The sequence below is a fragment of the Chelonia mydas genome, chromosome 6 (genome assembly GCF_015237465.2).
Source record: "Chelonia mydas isolate rCheMyd1 chromosome 6, rCheMyd1.pri.v2, whole genome shotgun sequence".
NCBI lineage: Eukaryota > Metazoa > Chordata > Testudines > Cheloniidae > Chelonia > Chelonia mydas.
Genome location: NC_051246.2, coordinates 120,914,402 through 120,938,698, shown reverse-complemented (window position 1 = coordinate 120,938,698; position 24,297 = coordinate 120,914,402). Strand labels below are relative to the sequence as shown.

The window sequence follows — 24,297 nt, the reverse complement described above, 5'->3', positions numbered from 1 at the left end:
GCCAGGATTTCAACCCTGGGGCACAGAGGGCACTGCTACAGATCCACTTGCATGTTTGTGCATGTTGGCAAAGTAGTGGATTCTCCACAGGATGAAGGGTGATTAAAATCTGGCCAATAGTATCCAGCTATTTATGCACTGATTAGCAGAGGGTTCTCCCAGTATCAAAGCATATCCAAAGGCTACCTGCTCAGTGTTTTCTCTCATCACTTCGTTAAGACATCTTTCTATGCCAATATATCATTTCCCCACCTCTGCCTCCCCTCCCCGCCCGCCACCAGTCATCTGTATTTAAATGTAATACAGACGGATGCAACTTCTGAAGCTGAGACGTGCCAGCCATTCTCCAGAAGACTGCTACCATGAACTGCAGAGCCGACAGAGCGTCTTTGCTATTTTTATAAGGGTTTTTTCCCTCCATTCTCGTTGGACCCCTCTGGATCCCATCCTTTTCTCTCGGGTTACAGCCCTTCATCCTTGAGTCCCATATCACAGAGACCACCCTTCTCCCTGAGGCAGGCTGCCCCTGAGAATCCATCTATGTCAGCTCTCAATAAGCCAGAGAGGTCACCCTTCTTGCTCTCCCAACCCTTGGGACAAGAGACCAGGAGTGGGAGTTGACCCTGGGTTTGTAGCCTGGCAATAGTGTGCATTATCCCTATCCAAAAGGCTTCCCATCCCTTTCAGAGCAATGGCTTTCAGGCCCTGGGTTATTCTGCAATCTTAGTCACTTGGTGTTATGAGAAGACAGACAGACAGAAAGACATTCCTAGACCTCAAGGATGACAAACAGGAGTTTCAAGGTGAGTTAGGGTTTCCGGCATTCTAGATAACTCAGCATGCACGACATACAGCATACTGACAGGAGACACAAGAGAACAGGCATACAATTAATGAATGCCAGATCTTGTAACCCCCTACTCCCCTGAGTATTCCTTAATCCCAAGAATGGTCCCTCTGATGTCAATGGGATTATTCGGGAGAACTAGGATTGCTTATGTGATTAAATGTGACAGGATTGGCCCCATACATGGTAATACTAGGTGGTTGGCAATAATTAAGGAACCAGTCTTGCCACTGCTCCTCATGCGACATTCTCATTACATCAATGGGATTTCTTCACACAAGGAAGGCTGCAGGATTAGGAATGACAACCATTGTTTTTAAAAAAAAAAAACCCCATCTGTAGACAAGAGGCCCACTCCATGCCTTATTTGCTAACAAAACAACAAGCCTGCCTACCACTTGCAGATTTGTGTACAGGATTTTATTAATAGGAACCTGCCTAATCTGCAGTGGAAATGAAGGAAAACAGGCAGAATTCCTGCCACACCTCGTGCAATCAATGTTAATTTTAAGTAGAAATGGGCATGAACCAGGACCACAGATCCAGCCCCCCTCCTCATCCCTATCAAACTTTCAGAAGCTTAGATATGGACCCTCTACCAGATCTCAAATGTCAGGGCTCAGGCCCATCTTTAATTGTAAGGAAAAATCAACATCAGATTGGTACAGCATCCCATGCAACTAAAAAGGGCCCAACTTTGCTCTCACTGAAGTCAAAGTTAACCCCACCTGCGGACTTCAACTGACCAGCTCCCAATGACTTCAGCCCTTGCATGCACAGCTAGCTAAGGTCCCCAGCATAGCCAGAATTACTCCTCCGTAGACCATTTTCAAGGAGATGCATTTTGAAATGGTGTCAAGTATCAGGAGGCAGCTGTGTTAGTCTGTATCCACAGAAACAACAAGGAGTCCGGTTCACCTTAAAGACTAACAGATTTATTTGAGAATAAGCTTTTGTGGGTAAAAACCCCACCTCTTCAGAAAGCTTATGCTCAAATAAATCTGTTAGTCTTTAAGGTGCCACTGGGCTCCTTGTTGTTTTTGTATTTTAAAAGGCATTCTCGTTCTGACAATGAAGGAAGTTGAAATGTATTGTTTAAGTTGATTTATTTTCAGACAGGACATAAAATGAGCAGGAGCCAGCAAATGCCAGGCTGTTAAAATCTCACTTTTTTTTTATTTTTTTGAAATCTCAGTGGTTTAAATAAGCATGGTGGCCTTGTTAAAACTGGAAGCAATAAAACATCAAAGTTGTACACTTCTTCCCGGGTCTGCCCTCTAACCGTGGGCTCTTAATCCTGCGGTCCCATTGGGATCGATGGGAATTTTGCTTGAGTAAGGACTGAAGGATTGAGCCTATAGCTTGGCATTTTGGGACTCAGAAAAAATAGAAGTTAGTGGTGAAGCCTCATTTTGAGTACAGGAGGTGCTGAAGGACATCTGAAGGTTTACGATTGTCCTTGTTTTTAGTGGCTTTCATCACAGCAGTCAACTTTCTTGGTTTTAGTTTCAATTTCTTAATCAAAGAATTTGATCATTCAAAAGGAAATGAGAAGATTCTAAAGGAAGTTTACCAAAAAAACAACAACCCTGTGCTCCCGGAGTACAGGTGTTCTATGATTGGTTTCACTCCAGAACATAAATAGGTCTCGGCTCTTTGGAGGTTGCCTCATGTCAACGAGAATCCACAAGCAACTCAGATACGCTACACTTCTGCTGTGGAGAGAGTTTTCTGAAGATAGTTTGAAGCTGGGTCTCTTTGGTGAGACTTAAGCTGCAGGTAACCTCTTTCCTCTCCACTCAGGACCATCGCCTGTTCTTTATTCTATCTCCTGGATCTTAGCTCAGCAAGTTGATCTTACTCTCAGCTAAGAAAACCACCACTGCTGTGTATCTTGAAAAGGTTCTGCACACCCACAAAATGTGAAACAGTAATTAGACCTACTCTACACAGAAATATGTGCCTCGCCTGCTTTTCTAAAAGCCAGACTGAGATCTTGGGCCATGCTCAGAGATTGCATCTCCTGCACTCTGGTCCCTTGCCTGATGTTCTTCTGGTTGGCGAGGGCTCGGTTCTGATGAATGACATGTGAACGCCGCAAAAGATATAGAAGTTCAGTTAAGCATCAAAGGGACAAGTTCCAGCCTCAGATGTGCATATGCAGTTTATGCAGAAACCTGGGGGAGTTGCACATGCACACTAGTGGGCAGAATTTGGTCCTGAGAATTTAGCTGCTTATTATCCAAAAACTCACCTGAATCTTTGTCTTGAAATCAGTTTGCAAATCTCATGAGAAGACAGTTTTGAACAAGAAAGATTAACAATAATTTATACCTGCCCAGTAGATTAGTGCTTTTCATCCATGGTGCTCAAAGTTACTTACAAACACTAACTAATTCCAGCAACACTCCGACAAGGTGGGTTCTATTGTTGCCATTTTAAAGCTGGGCAAACTGAGGGTCAGAGAATGCAAGTGATTCAGCCAAGATCCTCAATGGAACCAGAGGCAACTATGTGAATACAACCCAGGAACCCTGACTCCCAGTCCAGAGCTCTAACCACTAGACTCTACTGCCTCTGTTTCCAGCACTCCATGGTAATGGTCAGGGTCAGGTCAGAAATACCATCAGAAAAGCCTCTCTCATGGCATTGCATTGTTAATGCTTCTGGTCCTGACTGAAATCAAGAGCAGACAAAGGCAACGTTTGAGAAAGGAAAGAAAGAAGGTTAGATGAGCTTTTCCAAACTTCATGGTCAGGGTTTGGTCTGGTCAAAGATGTGAACTATGTAAACTAGTTTGCTCATCCCTCATTTGCGCACACAGAGCTCTCCCCTGAAAGGTTTGTGCAGGCTTGTCCCATTCTTCTCGATGAAACTAACAGCTTAGGGCTCAGTTGTACCCGACAGGCACAGCCCTGCCTTGCGAGAGGAGTGGAGAGGCACCACCTCAGGGAGAGACTGTGTGGTCCCTCCTAAAACTCCTGGCACACAGCACCCCCAAGGGAATGGGGAAACCCCACCCACCTACACCTGTGCACCCCCTTCCAGAGCTGCCAGGGGCATAGTGGGAGTGCGCCTGCTGAACTATCGCTTAAGATGGTGCAACGAGCTCCCTCCTCCCCACTTCGCTAGCTCTACTAGCTAGTGACGCACAGAGGTTGGTGTGGCCAGCAAGAAGGGGCTATCATGCCTGGGCCCTGCTGAGGCAAGGGGGCACAAAGTGGGGCAGTTGCTTTGTGTCCTCCCCCACACTGCAAACATGTGCAGGGGGGTCCAGGCACAGTCTGGCCTTTAACCTTGGAAGGTTTGGTCATGTGAACCTTTCCTGTTCCCAAATAAAGCTGCCCACCCCTAAGTGTGGGCTGCTAAACCTGACCAGCCTAGCAAGTGCTGCTCCACCCCCTCCAGTACAGTGCTGCTGAAGAGTTGTCTGTGCAAGTCTAGCACGGGGCTACTTTGATAACGCAAGCCACAAGGAGGGCAGAGCGTGGCTGCTTATAGGAGCTTATGCCTAGTCACTAGAGCTGGTTGAGATTTTTTTTCACTGAAAAGGGATTTTTGATGATAAAAAATGACTTTTTGAGTGATATGTTCGAAATGTCTTGGTGTTTCGTTGAAATGAAAAGCTGGTTTTGATTAGAATCAAAGTGAAAGTGGTTTGGTTTTTCCCCTCTCTTTCCCCTTTTTTCCCCTCCCCCCTCTTCTCCAGTGGGAGAAAAAAGGGAAGAGAAAGAGAGGGGGAGAAAGAAAGACCCCAAATTTTCACTTTGCTTAAAAGCAAATGGAAAATTTGCACTTAATTTTGTTTCAATAAGAAAATTAAAAATTTCAGCACATATTTTTGAAAGAAAATGAACTTTTTCTTGAAAACGTGCATGGAAGAAGTTTCAGATTTTTTGACTGGCCCCATTATTTAGAATGCCATACAAAGGCAGCTTACAGGAACACCACAGTGAAGAGGAGAGGAAAAGCTCCTAGGCTATCAGGACAGACAGGATGGGAACTCCCAGAGTATTGCACCAGCCTTGGTCCAGGGATGGGGTTGTCAGTGTAACTCTTCAGTGTGCCAGTGAGATGGACTTTGTGAACGGGTGACGGGGCACATATCAAGTTGAAGGGGGAAACAAATTGAGGAGAGGTAATAATAGTGACTGTCGCAGGGCAACGACTCACCGGTGCGGTGCCTCCTGTTGGTCGTCCTGGGAATTAGCCCTTCCGGCCAGGAACGCCCTCTGCAGGCCAGTGTCTCACCTGCCGCTGGCCCCCGTGTCCCTCCCGGACCCCGGTGCCTTTCTAGATTAGGGTTCTGCCCCCTGGCAGTACCCCCTCAGTCTGGGTCTCCCCTGCTAGTGGAACCCCCAATCCCTATCCCTCCCTTGTCTCAGTGGCTACTGCCAGTCACTGTCTAGCCCCCACTCCCTGGGGCAGACTGCAGCCTATGAACTACTCATCATCGGCAAGGGGGGTTGGACCAGCTGCCTCTGCCTTTCTCTGGGCTGCCCCTCTGCAGGCCCAGTACCTTTTTATAGGCCTTTAACTAGGCCTGAAGCCTGGGTTTTTACTAGGCTGGAGCTCCCAGCTCCCTCTGCCCTTCCCCAGCACTGCTCCACCCTAGGTACCCTCCTCAGCTTCCCAGCAGTCAAGTCCTTCCCTCTCTAGAGCCAGAGAGAGAAGGTCTTTCCTTCTGGCCCACCGCCCTCTTATAAGAGCTACAGCTGTGGCTGCTTTCCCAATCAGCCCATCTTTTCCCCTGCCACAGCCCTCTCCCAGGGCTGTTTTAAGCCCTTCAGAACTGGAGCGGGGTAACCACCCCACTACAGTGACCATATTGTGGGCTTCCGTCCTCCCACGTCCTGGAACCCAAGAGATACAGTGACCATATTGCGGGCTTCCGCCCGCCCACGTCCCGGAACCCAATAGGTACGGTGACCATATGTTTCATAAGACCTGGATTATCAGATAGCTAAAACCCTTTTTCTGAATTTGCATCTGATCCCAATAGAAGTCTGTGGTGAACCTGGGTATAATTTTCAAATGGGACCCTAAAATAATACCTTCACAAAGTTTGCTCATATAAAAACATTTATGCACACAAATCAGGTCACTGCATCTAGTCACCCAATTTGCAGGTGAAATGTTACAGGCAGGGTTGAAAGTTTGGCCCTTAATCTGTTTGCATGTTAATGGAGTAACAGGGTTTGTTTATTTCAGTCTGCTTAAAATGCAATCTACTCAAACTTCATAAACAAACTTTATTTTGTGCTAACCTTCAAAATGCATCAGCCCAGGTTAGGGACTAAATACATCCTTAATACTGATTTTGGTAAGCTTAGCCTTATAATTTCTGCAAAAAAAGAACACCTGAAATTGGAAGACTGTTCTTCCCTTAAACTACAACTTGACCACATTTGTTCAGTCTTTACAGGACACCCTCTGAAAGAGAAAAAGGGGCTAGATTCTCAGTGGGTCAGAGTCATTGTAGCTCCATAGAACTCTTGGCATCTAAGCCAATACACATCAGCTGACAACCTGGCTCCAAGCATCTGTATCTATAAAGGTTCAGAACAAGACATACAACAGATCCTCAGGGACAGATCCTTAGCTGGTGTAAACTAGCCTAGCTCATTTGGAGCCACACCAGGTTGCACCAGATGAGGATCTAATCCATAACGTCTGTTGAAACGATCCACCTCTGAAAATGTGAAAAGCATCGACAGTAACAATAGGCCGAAATTACTATTTTATGACAAGGTGGCTAATTAGAATGGTTTCAAAGCTGCTAACAAGATTACATTTTAAATGCACACATGAATATTATTACCATTGAACACTGCTATCAGTACTGAAAACAGAGAACATAGCCATGGAGAACTGCTTAGTCTAGCTTTTCAGAACCATTTTAAAGCCAGCTCCTACTTTAATTGAAAAGGTAAGATAATACTCAGAAAACAGGTGCCAGTACAAGCCCTGTTCATAACATTGTTCCAATGAAGCTAAGTAAGATGGACTTCAAAGACACCTGCATTCCTTATTCACCCTTGGCCTTCAGGTGCTACAGAGATGAATGCTATAGTTAGTATTTAGTGGCATTTCTCTAAAGACTCCACAGGTTCTTTACTTGCAATCTTTCACATTTGTTTTTTTAATTGAGACTTGTAGGTCAACAGACAAGCAGACAGAAACTTATCACTCATGGATATCTAAGAAGTGGATTGTGGAAGGGGAAATGAAAGCAGAGGTGACTGCCTGACTAGAGTATTGCAAATAACTAGCTGTGCAATGCAAGGCGTTTGGGGGTCTTTTCTAATATAACTGGTACATGCCATAAGTATTGATTACAGGGTATCCTAGAGCAGTGGTTCTCAACCAGGAGTACGTGTACCCCTGGGGATACGCAGAGGTCTTTCAGGGGGCACATCAACTCATCTAGATATTTGCCTAGTTTTACAACAGGCTACATAAAAAGCATTAGCGAAATCAGGACAAACTAAAATTTCATACAGACAATGACTTGTTTATGAGGTCTATATACTCTACAATGAAAAGTAAGTACAATATTTATATTCCAATTGATTTATTTTATAATTACATGGTAAAAATGAGAAAGTAAGCTGTGGCATTTTCGGATTTGTATGTCTGATTTTGTAAGCAAGTAGTTTTTAAGTGAGGTGAAACCTGGGGGTACGCAAGACAAATCAGACTCCTGAAAGGGGTACAGTAGTCTGGAGAGGTTGAGAGCCACTGTCCTAGAGCATCATGCCACATCTTCATAGAAGGTCAGGATGCCTGGTCTAGCAGCCCATATATTTGAAGTGGTAGATGCTGCCATCTTATGTTCTTAAGCCACTCTCAGAAACACAGCTTCCAACAGTCTGGAATGACTTCAGAACACTGCACAACGTGACTGCCTGGTGTTGTGACATCATTTCTGAAGTACTACCTTCTGCAGTCAGCTCTTCTTACTGTTCGTGTCTGGAGGCCCGCAGTGGCTGGCATACACAGTGGTATATCTACCTCTGCATCATCATACATACTGGATAGCTCAACCCCAGTCTATTTCAGACACATCACCTTCTAATTGTGAAAGATGCAAACAAAACAACAGTCTGCTGTAATTCACCTTACTCTCAATGATAATATTTTAAATGGGACATATGTCTAGCAGGGGAGAATGACTTTGGTTCTCCCTTAGGATTGTAACATCATCTGTGATTGATACAATCATGTCATACTTCCAGTATAGAGGGATAAAATTACACTGCAATATATTTGAATATTACATACCAACATTGAATGTATTTCCATTACCACAAAAAATATTTACAAAAAGCATGTTAAGATGAGCAAAACCAAAGCAACAACTACTTTATCTGCTGCTTTTCAGAATAAACACCACCTAGCTTTTCACTACCCTACCCCAAAATAGTATTGATATATTACATTGCCTAGTCCTTAATTTTAGTTAATTACACACCTGGTTTTCTAGTAAATTAAAAGTTGTGCTAACTACCACTCAAGTTTTCCATAACTTCAATCAAAACTCATTGTATTATTTTATCTTTGTCTGTTATGTACATAGACAGCCCTATGAAAGGAAAAAAGTTACCTGACATGAAGCAATAATTAATGAAGATGGAAAATTTGAACAACTTCATTTTTCAGAAAATAGATATTTGGGGGTGAGGTGTGTGTGGGGGGGTGTCAACACAGTCTATTGTTGACCATATAAACCCCCCAATGTTTGTTCTTCTTGTGTCTATTTTTGAGGGGGTTACAGTTCTGCAGCCATGTGAATTTGGGTTTGATCAGTAGAATGTTACAGACATAGGCAATATCCTATGGCTATTTTAGTATCTTCCCTCTTTTCATCACAAAAGTCCCCACTTCCTATTCCCCATGCATAAAAAGCTACAGCAAGGGAAAGGAAAAGATAAGTAAAGGATAGTAATCATTTATTCCAACTAGGTTCTTTCTCACCAACATAGGTCATATTGTGTCATTCAATTTTAAGTCAAACTGCCTACTGATTTCAAAGGGCAGACTGCAAAAAGACAGGTGGCACAAGAATACTGTTAATTATTTGTTAAGTAAAGATAGCATACTCTGTGCCCCTCTATTTTGTAATTTATGTATATATTTTTTTGTTTTTGGTAAAGATGGACAAAAAAATCCAATCTGGCTTTAAGTCAAGATGAGCTTGACAACTTGACTCAGCAATTTTCTCTTTTCCACAAGAATAGGTAGCATTTTAATATCTAGCCTTGTTTTAAAGTAACTCATAGAATTTAGTATACAGAATTCATGTTGTTATAATAAATCTTGGTGGTGAAAATGGTTCTTTATTAACACAACGGAAGCTGTGATCTGCCGGGGGCTTATATTAGCAGGTGCCTCTGTTTACTTTGTAGCTGCCTGACTTTAGGATAAATCCCTCAGAATGTGGTGATGATTATGTGCAGAACCAAGGTTTAAAATATATCAGAAACAGCAACTGGATGGATCCAATTAACCTCCCTGCTCCCCAAACACATTCAGAAGGCTTTCCAGATCACATTACAATTACCAGGGTTTATATTCTTTTGAGAAGGAGAAATTACATCTGAAAAGAAGCACGGGCCCTTTAAGCAGATGCTGCTACAGTGTAATTCACTCTTAGGGATCCACCAGAGATCATTAATAATATACACAATATGTTCAAAGTAAAAAAAAAAAAGTACCTTGCTGTCATAAAGATTATTATAGAATTAATAAAACAAAGCCTGCCACACACATACATAAGATGACAAGACTGGATCCATCTTTCCATCTATTTTTCTGTAATCTGCTCCCCAAGCAGTGTCACATAGACAGTCTTTTAACAAAACAAAGGATAGATGCTCGCTATTAAGTGTGAAGCTGAATAAAAATGGCTGAAAAGCTGTCAGGCAAGCTGGAAGGTAGCCAGCCACACCCAATGCTAACATGGACCGTCTCAAAAATAAATTTGTTAAAACAGAAGGTAGCCTCTATTGTTCTTGTCAGTTACACAACAGATGACCAGAACAGCGCAATATTTTACAGCAGGTGGTTTAGGGGTGTGCTAGAAAAAATAATCATGGAATAAATTTAAAGGCTACCATACAGCAAACTGACAAATGTGTGGCAATGCAACAGTATTCTGAGTATTATTACAGTTATTGCTGGGGCTACATTTTCTTTGTGTTGACAGTGGACACAGATCTCAAAATGGGTGTGTCCCATCCAAAAGGATGCACTGAAGCTCCAAAACAGGACTGTCAGTAAACCTCAAGAGCCTAAACAGACACAAATTCACAATTACTGCCCTCTTCTAAAAGCCCACGGCATATAAAATCATGCTGGGCACAGACTGGCAATGATCCTCAAAGATGAGGAAAGAAGCTACATAATCAGGGAAGAGTGGCATTGATAGGAGCTGCAGCGTGAGAGGAAAACGTCCTGCGTTATATGTTTTTAAGATGTAAAAGCTGGGGACTGGAGAAATAAAAGAAACTCAAAGCGTATAATTAGAGTTGTTTTTTAAAATTACTTCAAAGAAAATCTTCTGGGGAAATAAAAAGCATGCAAAGACCCACAGGTGAACAATGCAAAATGGATGGATGCTGCCTTTGCCTTCTCTCCCATGCAGTCTTTTTAGGCATGCAACACTAGAATAGATATAATACCCTGACATTTCCAGTTGCTCCACAGACAGTCCATCTTGGTAGAATCGGCACTGGCTTGCATCTTGAAGAATTAGGAATTGCGGCTCCTTTCCTGGGTTCTCACTGAGGCATTCCAAAGCATGAATAGGTTAGTGGGTATCACGGCTGCTTCCTTGCACTGGCTACAGACCGATGCTGTAAGCAGAACAGGGAGAGGGGGGAGGGCATATTGTACGCGCTGCGGTCTTCACTGCAGCAAATCAGCACTGTGATGTGGTTGCCCTAGGGAGCAGGCTCCTTTGAAAAAGGGATGCAGTTGCCTATCAAATCAAAAGCATTCGCTTGGAGGCTGAGCTCTGTTAAGCCATCGAAATGGTTAACTGAACCTGACAGCACAGAAACAAAAACAAATTGGGTGGGGTGGGGTGGGGTGGGGCTCAGCTTCCTATGTATTTACTCCCCCTGTGACTATTAATGTTCCAGAAATTTCTGGAGAACATTAAGAAATCCACTGTTTTCTTCAGATGGATGGAGGGCCAAATCCCCCCTCATTTACACCCGTCCATCTGCAGGAGTCCTGCTCCTGGTCACATCTGTGCAGGGCCAGAGAGGGCATGGCTACAGCTCAGGGCAGAAGCCAGCTCCAGAAATGCAGCCCAGTCTCTCTTTATTTTTTTTTTTAAATGGGCTGCGAACTGAGATTTGACCAAATAGTCCAGAGACGCAAGGAAACGACAGAGTAAATAAACCACCAAAATGTTCGCCGCTTTCCAAGCCTGGGTACAGGACAGAGCACAAATGAGCAGAGACTGGATTCCAGTCACCATGCCCAAGCCCCCCGGTCTGTGCATCACACAAAAAAGCAAGCGCAGATAGGGGAGTGTGTATGATAATGGGACTTTGGAGAGATGGGGTTAGGAGCCAGCAACGACCTGGGGCTATGTTCCTAGGGAGATACATTAGACAGTTCTTAAACAAACGCTGCATTAAAGGTGGCCCCACATGATGTACATGTGGTACGAGCATCTTTAAATGTAAAGAGGGCCTGCTCTCTGCATAAGGCATGGAAGCCTTGAATTCTAATCCCAGCTTGGACACTGATTTCCCCTTAGCCAAGTCACTTACCTTCCTTGCCTCAGTTTCCCCAGCAGTAAAATGAAGGATAGTACTTCCCCATTTCCCTTGCAGAGACATGGCAAGGGTTAATTAATCTAGCATCCTAGAGATGAATAGCACTGGCAATAAGCAGACTTAGCATTTACACAGTGTTTGGCCTTTTCAAAGCACAGTCCATATATTAATCAATCCTCAAAACATCCCCTAATAAGTGTTGTTATCCCCATTTCACTGATGGGAAAACCGAGACATGGAAACCCATCATACAAGTCACTGTCAGCATTGGGATTAGACTTCAGGTGTACCCAGCTCCCAGACTGGTATTTAATCTTCTAGACCAGTGGTCCCCAAACTGTGGGGTGTGCCTTCCTAAGAGGGCACGGAGGAACATTTAGAAGGCCGCGGTGGGGCCTGGGCCAGGCCACATAGTGGATGGGGAGGGAATGCCACCCAGCCCTGCTCTGTTCAGCTCTGCTCTGGCCCCAGCCCCCGCTCAGGCTCTGTTTCTGGCCCCCGCCCCGGTCCCGGCCTCAGCCCCCAGCCCCAACAATAGCCCCACTCCCAGCTGTGGCACCTGGTTCCAACCAAGTCCCCGGCTGTGGCTTCCAGGGTGGGGGATAGGGTTGCCAACTTTCTAGTCGCACAAAACCAAACGCCCTAGCCCTGCCCCTTCCCTGAGGCCCTGCCCCTTCCCCGAGGCTCCACCCCCACTCACTACATTCCCCCTTCCTCGGTGGCTCGCTCTCCCCCACCCTCACTCACTTTCACTGGGCTGGGACAGGGAGTTGGGGTGTGGGAGAGGGTGAGGGCTCCGGCTGGGGATGCAGGCTCTGGGGTGGGGCTGGGGATGAGGGGTTTGGGATGCAGGAGGGTGCTCTGGGTTGGGGGGGGCTCAGGGCTGGGACAGGGAGTTGGGGTGTGGGCTTACCTCAGGCAGCTCCCAGTCGATGGTGCTGCGGCGCTAAGGCAGGCTAGTCCCTACCTGTCCTGGCTGGCACCGCACTGCACCCCGGAAGCAGCCAGCTGGTCTGGGTCCTAGGCGGAGGCGCAGCAGGTGGCTCTGTGCACTGCTCTCGCCTGCAGGCACCGCCCCCCCCCCGCTCCCATTGGTCAGGAGCTGGCCAATGGGAGTGCGGAGCCGATGTTCGGGGTGGGGGCAGCACGTGGAGCCCCACAGCCCCCCTGCCTAGGGCCCGGATCAGCTGGCTGTTTCCAGGGTGCAGCACGGTGCCAGCCAGGACAGGTAGGGACTAGCCTGCCTTAGCACCACAGCACCATAGACCAGACTTTTAACGGCCCGGTTGGCAGAACTGACCGGAGCCACCAGGGTCCCTTTTCGACCGGGTGTTCTGATTGAACTGGACACCTGGTCACCCTATGGTGGGAAGTGGGCAGCAGTAAGGGGGGGCATGAGGTAAAAAGTTTGGGGACCACTTTTCTAGACCATGCCATCACATTAAATATTGTTATTGATACATACTAATTGTACATTAAACTCAGTCTCAGTGTAACAGCCACATAAATATCAAGGGCTAAATTCTCCAGTTTTCATCCTGGATACATTTAATTCCCACTGAACCCAATGTATTGTAAAAAATCCTTGTGTTGCAGATACAGCTATGTACATTGCGCACCCACCCAGAGGGAGCTGGGACTGGACTGCTTCAGAGAAACAGGCCTCTAGCGCTTAAGCTAACAGAGGTCCCCTAGAGCTGGCAGTAGCAGGTCACTTATCTTCCTCTTGGACAGCTTCTCCCACAGTCAAAGCCAATATCTGGGGAGAATCTTAATATGTAACCCGTTGATCTTTACACAGTAAAATCTGCTAGTGCTACTATAGCCAAAGGCCTGATGACCTCATTGTTTAGGTTTTAAAATCATTTTCAAAGGCCAGAAAGGCAGACCTGATCCCTCTCACGCAGGAGCCATTGTAGAAATGAGAGGGATGAACTAATGGAGAAGATGATCAAAGGCAAGGGGGAAGTGAGGACTAAGGAATACATAAAATAAGGGTTGCATTTCCCTCATGTTAGTCCCTGATTTACAGGATTCTATGGCATGGTTAATAGAGGTGAGTGAGCCATTATTGTAGGGATCACTACCTGACTAATTTCTGTCTATCCCTCTAATCCCAAATCTTGGCTCCCCACAAGTAGTCAGTATGTTAGTTTAACATCTCCAGCTGCAGGATGATACCCTGGGCAGCACAGTGCCCTGTACCACCGCGCTGTGGCATGGTTCTATCCTGATTCAGAGGGGAACGTGTCAGCAATTGGATCATCAGTACCACTTCCTGGGATCGCCCTAGAGGTCTGCTCGTTTAAACAGTGACCCAGCCCAACCTACATTGCTTACGAGATCTCGTGAGATCAGAGCTTGAGATGGTAATGCTTCAAGCCATTTAGGTACATGGACCCAGACTCATAGCATCATAGAAACGTAGGGCCAGCAGTGACCTTGAAAAGTCAGCAGTGACCTTGAGAGGTCATCTAGTCCAGCCCCCAGCCGTGAGGTGTGACCAAGTAAACCTGGATCATCCCTTCCAGGTGTTTATCCATCATGGGGATTCCATAACCTCCCTTGGGAGCCTATTGCAGAGTTTTAACTATCCTTATAGTTAGAAAGTTTTTTCTAACATCTCACCTAAATCACCTCAGAATGATATTAGCCCTTTTCGCATCTGCATCACATTGTTAACTTATATTCAGTTTGTGATGCCCTACAACTCCCACATCTTTTTCAGCAGTACTACGGCCTAGCCAGTTATTTCCCATTTGGTAGATGTGCATTTGATTTTTTCCTTTCTAAGTGAAGCACTTGTCTTTATTGAATTTACGTGACAGACCACAACAGCTCTGAAGCACCTGTTACAATCTAGCACATCAAATCTCATGTACTCATGCCATTCATTGAAAGGTGGTGGGCGTGTGACAAACTATATTTAAACAACATTTAAGGTCTTACACCAGGGGTTCTCAGGGGGTCGCAAGGTTATTACATGGGGGGTTGCGAATTGTCAGCCTCCACCCCCAAACTCCACTTTGACTCCAGCATTTATAATAGTGTTAAATATATAAAAAAAGTGTTTTTAATTTATCAGGTGGGGTCGAACTCATAGGTTTGCTGTGTGAAAGGGGTCACCAATACAAAAGTTTGAGAACCGCTGTCTTACACCCTTAATGCACAGGAATTCAAAGATCAGGCTAAAACTGTCTTCAGCTCAACCCGGGGTGCAATGCTTTTGAAAGAGTTTCCAAATGGTTAGATGTTTTCAAATTTAACTCGTGGTCTCTCAATCTCAAGGCATACTGTGTCACATTAAGGACAAAGCCATATCTTGATTTTATGACATTTATCACTTTCATTGTCTTCCTTAATATTGCTGTGCAAACATTTTGTCTCATTAAACTGTTTTCAGAATTAGCACCAGAAATGGCTGTGATGCATTGTCAGAAGTTATGTAAAAATATCCCAACACTAAAGAGATTTGTGAAATGTTTGAAGGATATTATAGACAAAGGGCATCCAATAGACATACAGTTTAGTTATGGGTCTGCCAATATTTCCATGAAAAACCCCTGGACTGCATTCTGGCCCTACTCCGGCTGCTACATGCTGTTCTGGGGAAATGCTGGCATAGGGGCCATGCTGGGAACAGGGGTAGGGGCGTATTCATTGTATTAATCAGCACTACAGATTTTCTGGGCTGCAGAGCAAGTCGTAGGCAGCCCAGCAAAAAGGCCATAGTTATTGCAGCCCCTGGGGCCACTCTAACTTACACCAGACTCTATTTCAGCCTCCACAATGGTCCAGAGCCTGGGCTGCACAAAGTCACCTTTGCCCTGGCTCTCTCTGAGCTGTGTATCTTAGGAGATGCCATTTTTCAGGGTTTTAGCCCATAAACCCATTAAAAAGGTGCTTTGGGCTTACTGGTCAAGTTCATATCTGTAGCTGTATGTCTATGGCTAAAGAAACCATAGGTCTCAGTTTCCAAGAGATGCCTCAGTCTCCCAGGAACTTCCTTCGGGAGGTCTGGAATGTCTGGGATTTTCATATCACCAGTCAAAGTGTTTGGGTTGTTTGCCGTGACAAGAGTTTTGTTTGAGACAAGCTGCCTCGCTGGTATAAGATGATTTACACACCTCTGTTTCACTCCCTACATAGCAAGTATGGTTCACGTACCATTGTTTAAGGCCAAAGCTTGCCATAGCATCAGGCAACAGCCTCGCAATAGAAGTCCAGTCAATTGATGGTCCAGGCTAGTCAGGGTAAACTACTTTGCTTTAGCCCCTCGGGTGGGATGGGGACTGGAGAGCAAGGGGGGGTGGATAACAGGTGGTCCTTCTAGCCCTCCTTTCTGAGGGATCTTGGGAGGAGTGGGGGGGAAACTGACAGGGCTCAGCCTCTCTTTGATCCGCTCTGCTGCTCCAGCTGGAGATTGCCCAAACCAGGCTGAGCAGACCGGAGAATGGAATCAGACTGCAGAGCACCTGAGGATTTCATTGCTCCAAGAATGTCCCAGTTGTTGATTCTGAAAATATGTTCACCTTAGGATGCAGGCGCCATTAATTCCCAATTGCCCAAGTACTATATAAATTGTGGTTTGTGACGAAAATATTTTTTTAAAACCACCTTAATACAGGGCCACAAACATCTCCCAGTAATACCGAATACAATTTAAGCAAAACAAAACCAAACAAAAAATACCCCTATGCTTAAAAATGACCTTTTAGGGGTAAGGTGCATCATGGTTCATAGATCACTACTGCTGAGCAAGCAGCTATGGCCCCAGTCCTCACTAAACTCAATGGGGCTCCATGTGGGCACCAGCATCCACCTATGTGGAGCCCACTGAAGGATCGGGGTGTTTGTTTGAATCCCTGTCATTTACAGAAGAGATCCAGTACTTTGTCTGTATTTGGGGAAATCTGGGGTCTGGTGACCTACCTATTAATATTCAGCGCCAGTTTTCTACTCAAACCATTGGCTTTTGCTACATGGCATGAGGCACATCAGCACTTAATTCACGCCCATACTCTAAAGAAACCATCATTCCATTTTTTTCTTGTCAACTTAACAAAGATCCACTTCATTGAGCATCCTGTCCCCACTGTACTTCTAAACTCCAAACTTAGCTAAGATTTTAGCCCATGGACTAGAACAGGTCCTCTGGGTCTAATACATAAGACCAGTCAGGATTTACTCCTGCCTTTTCAATTACAGACAATTTTCCTTGGCTCTTTAATGCACTGTCTGCCTCACAGGGATAATAAAAATAAGGAAATTATTCCTGCCACTGACTAGAAAAATCATTTGATTCCCTCCAATGAGGCTAACTATTGCAAATGCTTGGAAACCTTGTAATCAGGTGTTTCTTTTCTCAGATGGATGCAGTTGTTACATTATCATTTCTCCTTCAAGGCTTGATCCTATTGGGTGATAAGTTCCTGCCACTCCCGTGGACACATCGATTTGCCTAATAGGACTGGGACCTTTTCTGAAGGGGCCTGCAAGAAGGCTGTTCCATGTTCCCCACATTCTCACCATGCAATTGCACTTAAGCCTCTTGCTGTTAAATTTATATAATTTATGCCATTGTCAGGTGCAGCAGTTGGCACTATGGATAACGTCATTTCATTAATCTCTCTCTTAATGCACCAGTAATCAAGAGGAAGGCCAGCTTTGTGGTTAAGGTGCTGGCGTGGGACTTCACTGATAATTCCCTGTTCTGCCACGAACTTCCTGTGTGACCTTGTGCATCACTTGGCCCTTCAGTTCCCTCCCTTTCTCTGTCTTGTCTATTTAAATTGCAAGCTCGTTGGGATATCAGCTGCCTCTTATTATTACGGCACCTAGCACAATGGGGCCACAATCTCTGCTCAGACTACTGGCCACTATTGTGATTTGAATGATACTAATGACATATAGGAAGAGGAGTATAAAACACCTAACAGCTGGCTGGAGGTCATGCAAACTTTTAAAGAAGCCTGGGGATTGCCTGTCAGGTGGCCAAACTCCTCTTCCCACTTGGACAGGGCTAAGTGCTGCCCTGAGGGGGTGGAGAGAGGAAGAGAGGTAAGGAACCGCTTCCTTCCCCCAACATACCCAACCGTGGCAGGGAGGATACACTTCTAGAAAGCTCCGAGGGCACACCAGGGCCCTGGGCACATTCCACATTTGGCAGCAGTTGTTAAAAGTACTTTTTTGGTGCAGTGGCGATGACTGCTACCGAGTGCATCCCTCCCACTCGGTCCCTGAGCCACCCTCCTCCTATGCTGGCAGCTTAGCTGGCCTAGTGAAGAACCACTAACCCTCCTCCATCACCATTTTCCACTTGCAGAGCCATGAGGAGGAAAGGCAAGACCAGGCCTGGAGGCGGGAGCACCCTGGTTCATTTACTGTCCCCAAATTCCAACCCACATGCCTCGGGGACTCAGGGTAGAGAACCCCACTTGCCTCCCAGTAAGCCCAGCCCCCTGGATTCTCTCCCACAACCCTCAGAGAGAGGCAGGAATTTACCCAGGAATAACTGCTGTGCTTGGGTAGAAAGCCAATGACTTTATATCCCCTCCTAGTAGGCTGGGACCCAGCCACAATCAGCAAAAGGGATCAGCAAGGGACCACTGGGGGAGCCCCAAATACAGCCCCAGCAATAACACAACACACTGAGCCCCCCACACTTAACAACAAAAGAATCCTAACGTAACCAACAAACTGTCCAAATGGCCCAGCCTCTGAGTCTCCAGACAGGGCACCTGATGCCCCTTGCAGAGGCCACATATGATCAGGAGTGGTAAGTTCTGGTCTCTACTGCATCTCCAGGTGTCTGTCCCTGTGGTCACCATGCTGGTCAGGGCTTCCTCTGCAGGGTCTGGACCACTCTTGCAGAAGTGTGCCTGGCCTGCTTTCTGGGCCGATCTCTCAGTCCAGCCTGCATTCGGGCCTGCTCCTTCCATCAGCATGTGCTCTTCTCCCATCCAACTGGGCCACAGGCAACCAGGTAGCCTGAACAAATCCCCTCTCCCCAGGCTGGCTTGAGCTCCCTCTTTGGAGTGGCATCCCCCTCTTCCAAGGGGAGGCAAGGAAATCAGGGGTGGGATTTCTTCCCAGGCTTCTAGCCAACCAGAGCTCTGGGGGTCGAGGAGTCAGCTCTCGCCCCACCACTCATGCTCAGCCAGTGCTTAGTCGGTAACTATTGAGCATGGAGGACTGTGCCTCATGGATCAGCACGTAAGCTGACACCTCTCTCTGCACTCCCTTGCCCAAGGGAGCCAGGACTCAAATGAGGGGGTGCTGGAAGGGCAGATCAAGTGTAGCTGTGACACTGCACTCATCCAAGCAGCCACGCATTCGAAAAATATGGTGCTCCTTCGAAAAGCAGGAGTACAGCAAGCCAATGGCACATAGCCCCACATCCAGCCTTACAGGGTGGAGAGTGGAGCAGCTGCCTCTCCATCTGCACCTCCCTATACCTCTATTGGATGAAGCCCAAATTTTAAAGCTCCTAGTGCTAGTATCTATTCTGATATAACGAGTAGGGGTAGTTTGACCATCATGTGCAGAAACAGAACTGTAACTGAGTCTAGTTAAAGAGTGCACAAGTACAAGGTACATTGTGCTTGTTTATGGCAGGACAGAGAAATTAGACTGATGGGCTTGTGGTTAAGGCGTTGGACTGGGAATCAGGAGATCAGGTACCATTTTCCACCTCTGTGACTTTGGGCAAGTTATGAGGGTTGGCATTTTCAAAGGTACCTCTGGAAATTAGGAGCTAACCTCCTACTGAAATTCAAGGGGATTGGGGCACCCAGCACCTTTGAAAAACTCAGCCTTAATCTTTCTGTGTCAAGTTCCTGCCACGTCCGTAACAGGAAATAAGAATATTCCCCTACTTCACAGGGACGATATGAGAATAAATTCATTAATGGTAGAGTGTTGGAGGCCATATAAGACAATTGCTAAAAGTGCCATAGCAGTTTCAGCTATTTCAGGCAAATGGCAACACAATACTCATATTAAACTGAATTTAAATAGCAGTAAAATGCCTTTTGTGTCATAGTCCAATCATTGGCCTCTTTGGGAGTGAGACATTTTGAGACAGAAAATTCTCTCTATGAATCACAAAGGGAAAGAACAGGTATGAGCAATCATGTGCTCTAGATTGTTCTCATGCAGCTTGGGGTAGCAGGGAAGTCACAGCAGGCTGCATCTCAGAAATAGGGAAGCCTATCCGTCAGCTGCTAATATGGGAAATTTGGCAAGGCTTTCAGATTAGTGATGAGGGAAGGAGGGAGCTCAGCAGGAAGCCGTCTAGCTATATCCTAAGATAATGCATCTCCTGGAAACAGAGAGGAGGAAGAGGATTATTATAATAACAGGGCTATGAGTAAACAAGGACAACAAAGGATAGAAAATACCAGAACACAGAGCATACACAAGTGCCCTGAGAGAGGGGCAGTCTAGGTGGAATAGGGTTGAGTGTGTGAAGAGAAATCATACAAACATTTTGGGCTGAGAGATGCTACGGCCAGTGAAGATAACCGGGCTGATTCTTAGATGATGTTATGGACCCTGAGGGAATTAGAAATCATAGAATATCAGGGTTGGAAGGGACCTCAGGAGGTCATCTAGTCCAACCCCTTGCTCAAAGCAGGACCAATCCTCAACTAAATCATCCAGCCAGGGCTTTGTCAAGCCTGACCTTAAAAACCAAAGATTAGATCAGGAAATGATCTTCCAGAGCCTGAGACTGTAAAATGGTTAGAATTGTGTTTCCCGGTAGAAAAAAAAGTGTGAGGACACTTTTGTATTACTTTGTGATGGTACCTGGGAGAACAGCCATAAAAAAACAAAGCAAGGGCACGTGCTTCCACAGGCAGCATTGAGTCACTATAACCTGGGATGTACCCATTCAAGGGGGCCGCTGGCATGAAGGCATACCCAGGAAATAGTGTGAGCAAAGCAAAACAGAGAGAGATTCCAATCCTGATTCAGCAAAATACATACTGAATTTCCACACCATTGACATTGACCCTTAGGGTCTTCCATGGCTCAGCATGAAGTTGAATTTGGCATGTGCAGGCATGTGCTAAATCTGGCACTAAATTCAAACTGAAACGAGGAAGGAGAGAAAAGAACAAACAGATAATAGGGGAGGCAGTAGAATTTGCTGGAAGTACAGAGACCTTCATGGTGGAGAGAGGTAACCAGGGATCTCCCACAGGAAAATCGATTCAGTCTCAGGGTATTTGAATAAAAAGGGGCATCACTGCCCCCTTTGTAATACAGTGACAAGGGGGTGCCAGATTTGGAAGTTTTTAAAGTTGATTATATGAGAAAATTTCATTTTCTATTCTGTAGGCAAAAGGGTTAAAATTACAATCACAAAACCATATAAAGTATAGAGAACAAAGCTATAGTAGTCAGGGAATTCAGAGTTGCATAAGAATACAGTAAACCCAATTACTAGCATATCCTATTAAACCCACAGAGGAAGCTTAGGGCAGTAGTCTATGACTTGGGAGACTGGGTTCAGTTCCCTGCTCAGCCACAGACTGTGTGTGACCTGGGACAAGCGTCTAAGTTTCCCATTTGTAAAACAGGGATAAAATACTTCCCTACCTCACAGATCTTTTGTGATACTGCTATAACTGGGGCCACATATGTACCACAGGTAGATAGCATTAAAAACAATGGGACAACTTGAGAAGCAGTTGTTACTAATTATGAGTAAGGGTAGCAGAATCTAGCCCTGAAAATGCATTCAGTTAAAGTTTTCTGTCCAGAACTACTGGCTAAGGTAAGGATGTGAGTTTCCTGGTGCATAGGTGAGAAATACTGTACTACTTCTGTAACCCTTTCTATGTAAGAGTCATTATATGGTGCTGATGCAGGTTGAGTGCAACTCCTTTGACGTTCGTGGGTGTGACACATCTATCCTTCATTCAGGATAAAGGTAAGAAGTAGGGCTGTCAAACGATAAAAAAAATTAATCACGATTAATCGCACAGTTAATAATAGAATACCGTTTATTTAAATTTTTTGATGTTTTCTACATTTTTAAATATATTGATTTCTATTACAATACAGAATACAAAGCGTACAGTGCTCACTTTATATTTATTTTGAATACAAGTATTTTCACTGTAAAAAACAAAAAAGAGATAGTATATTTCAATTCACCTAATACAAGTCCTGTAGTACAATCTCTTTATCATGAAAGTTGAACTTACAAATGTCGAATTATGTACAAAAAAAAACTGCATTCAAAAATAGAACAATGTAAAACTTTAGAGCCTACAAGTCCACTCAGTCCTACTTCAGCCGATCGCTCAGACAAACAAGTTTGGCTACATTTGCAGGAGATAATGGTGCCTGCTTCTTGTTTACAATGTCACCTGAGAGGGAGAACAGGCATTCGCATGGTACTGTTTGTAACTTTGTAAGTTACATTTTCATGATAGAGATTGCACTACAGTACTTGTATGAGGTGAATTGAAAAATACTATTTCTTTTGTTCATCATTTTTACAGTGCAAATATTTGTAATAAGATAATATAAAGTGAGGACTATACAGTTTGTATTCTGTGTTGCAATAGAAATCAATATATCTGAAAATGTAGAAAAACATCCAAAAATATTTAACTTTCAATTAATGTTCTATTAACAGTGCGATTAATCGCAATTAATTTTTTAAATCACTGTGAATTTTTTGAGTTAATTGCATGAATTAACTGCAATTAATTGACAGCCCTAGTAAGAAGCAGTTCAACTCCTTTTTGCAGTAAGATGTTTGAAACAACAGGAGTCACTACCCAACACAGAGACAGCATGCAAGGTCGGTCAGGAGCTGAGCTATGTGGGGGAAAGGTTTTGCACCGTATTGGTGGGTGGAGCTGTGCGTGTCTACAAGCAGAAGCATCCGGATGCAACCAGAGAGAAGCCGCGAAAAGCCAAGTAGACACCAAGAGAAGCATTGAAAATATGGTTTAGCGAGAAAGAAAAGAGGGGAAGCTTTTTGGGCAGAGTGCTGGACGGAATGATGATTGGAATCGTGATCAAAGGAATTGCCTCCTGTTTGAGTCCTACTGTGTTCAGGGACACAGGACCTTGTACACTCTTTGTAAATAAACAGGATTATATGAAAGAAAAAAACAGCTCCATCCTCTATTGTCCCTCTAATGGAAACAACCCTCAGGAACATAAATCTTGGCTAACTGCTCAGGCCAAAAGGGATTACAATATACACAGAAGCTTCCTCGAGTAGTTACCATTTGTATAGGGTTACCATATTTCAAGTTCCCTAACAGAGAACACTGCCAGGGGGAGGGAGAGCTTGAGGAGGAGGGAGTACAGTTTCTACTTTGAATATTTAACATTTATAAGTAACAAGTGTAATGGCCTAAAAAAAAAAATGTAAATGAAACGTAAATGTACCTTTTTACATGCAGTCAGACCTTTCCTACTGTGCTTCCTCCTGTTGTGCCCAGGCATATTTCTCTGCAGAGCCTCTCTTTCTCAGCAGCGACTGATTGCTCATTAAGGAGCCATGAAAGTCTTTGCAAGGTGTGTGCCTGAAGTTGCACTGTACAAGCAGGATCATTTTCAGCGACTCGTCAATGCCATGTCACCCTTACTTCTGCGCTGGGTGCCCAGCTCGTAGCCACCGCTCTCCAGCCGCCCAGCTCTGAAGGCAGAGCCTCCATCAGCAGCAGCGCAGAAGTAAGGGTGGCAACCCAGTAAACACGCATGCCGCTGCTAGGGTACGCCGGGAACTGCAGTTCTACCAGAATCAATGTTGGAAAAAGAACGAGCAAGGAAAAAATCAGACATTTGTTCATATTTCAAAAATCCTCCTGGACGAAGATCAGAGGACTAAAAAAAAAGAGGTCATGTCCAAGGAAACCCAGACAGACGTATGGTAACCCTACATTGGTAAGTAATACAGTTGAGGGAACCTTAAACTGCAGCAATGCTAATTGGGTGTTCAATATTTTTACAGAGACCACTGTACATTAATAAGCTGTCCAATTAAGATGAGACTGAGGTGGCCTGTGTATCTGGAGCATGCGTGAACTTAACAGCGCCACTGAGGGGTACTCAGGGACTCCAGAGGCTAAAATCATTGATATCCGCAGCACTGGGGAAAAGTAAACTAGTAAAAATCTCCCGCAGAAATAGGAGGTTTAGTGTCAGATCACAACAATGAGGAAAGGCACAGGAAGACGTTCATAGGTGGACAGACGGAAAAAATTGGACCCGTTTAGTTTAGAGAGGAAATGAAAACAAGGCTAGAGTTATACAATTAATGGTTTAGAGGAAGTAGATCAGATGCTCCAGTTTAGCATCTGCCATACAGAAAAACACAAGGCCGCTCAATTAACTTCAAAAGCAACACATTTAAAACTGATCCAAGGAAATGCTCTTTGCACAATGCCTAACAAATCTATGATACTCCTTGCCACAAGAGGTCATCAAGACTAAAAGCTTAGTATGATTAAGAAAAAATCCAGTTACACTAAATAGAGTAAAATACATTTTTAGATGCCATATAAATCCTCATTCCCTAGGCCACAACAAAACCACTAACAGATGGGGGTTAGGAAGAAACTTCCTTTAGGGGCAGGATATTTCCAAATTGTCCACTAGGGGTTCTAGCACCTTCCTCTGAAG

General features: G+C 44.8%; 1 protein-coding gene across 3 annotated transcripts in view; it reads right to left on the bottom strand.

Annotated features, from left to right (window-relative positions):
* The window catches only part of RTN1 (reticulon 1), a 188,006-nt gene that overhangs the window by 14,781 nt on the left and 148,928 nt on the right, over positions 1 to 24,297 (bottom strand). Inside the window, exon 1 of one of the 3 annotated variants that reach the window (XM_007065315.4) lies at positions 10,531 to 10,962. The exons of the other annotated variants lie outside the window; for them this stretch is intronic. Coding sequence (XP_007065377.1) covers positions 10,531 to 10,591 — 61 coding nt within the window. The 5' untranslated portion in view covers positions 10,592 to 10,962. Of the gene's footprint in view, positions 1 to 10,530; positions 10,963 to 24,297 lie in introns of those variants that run through there. 3 annotated transcript variants of the gene reach the window in all.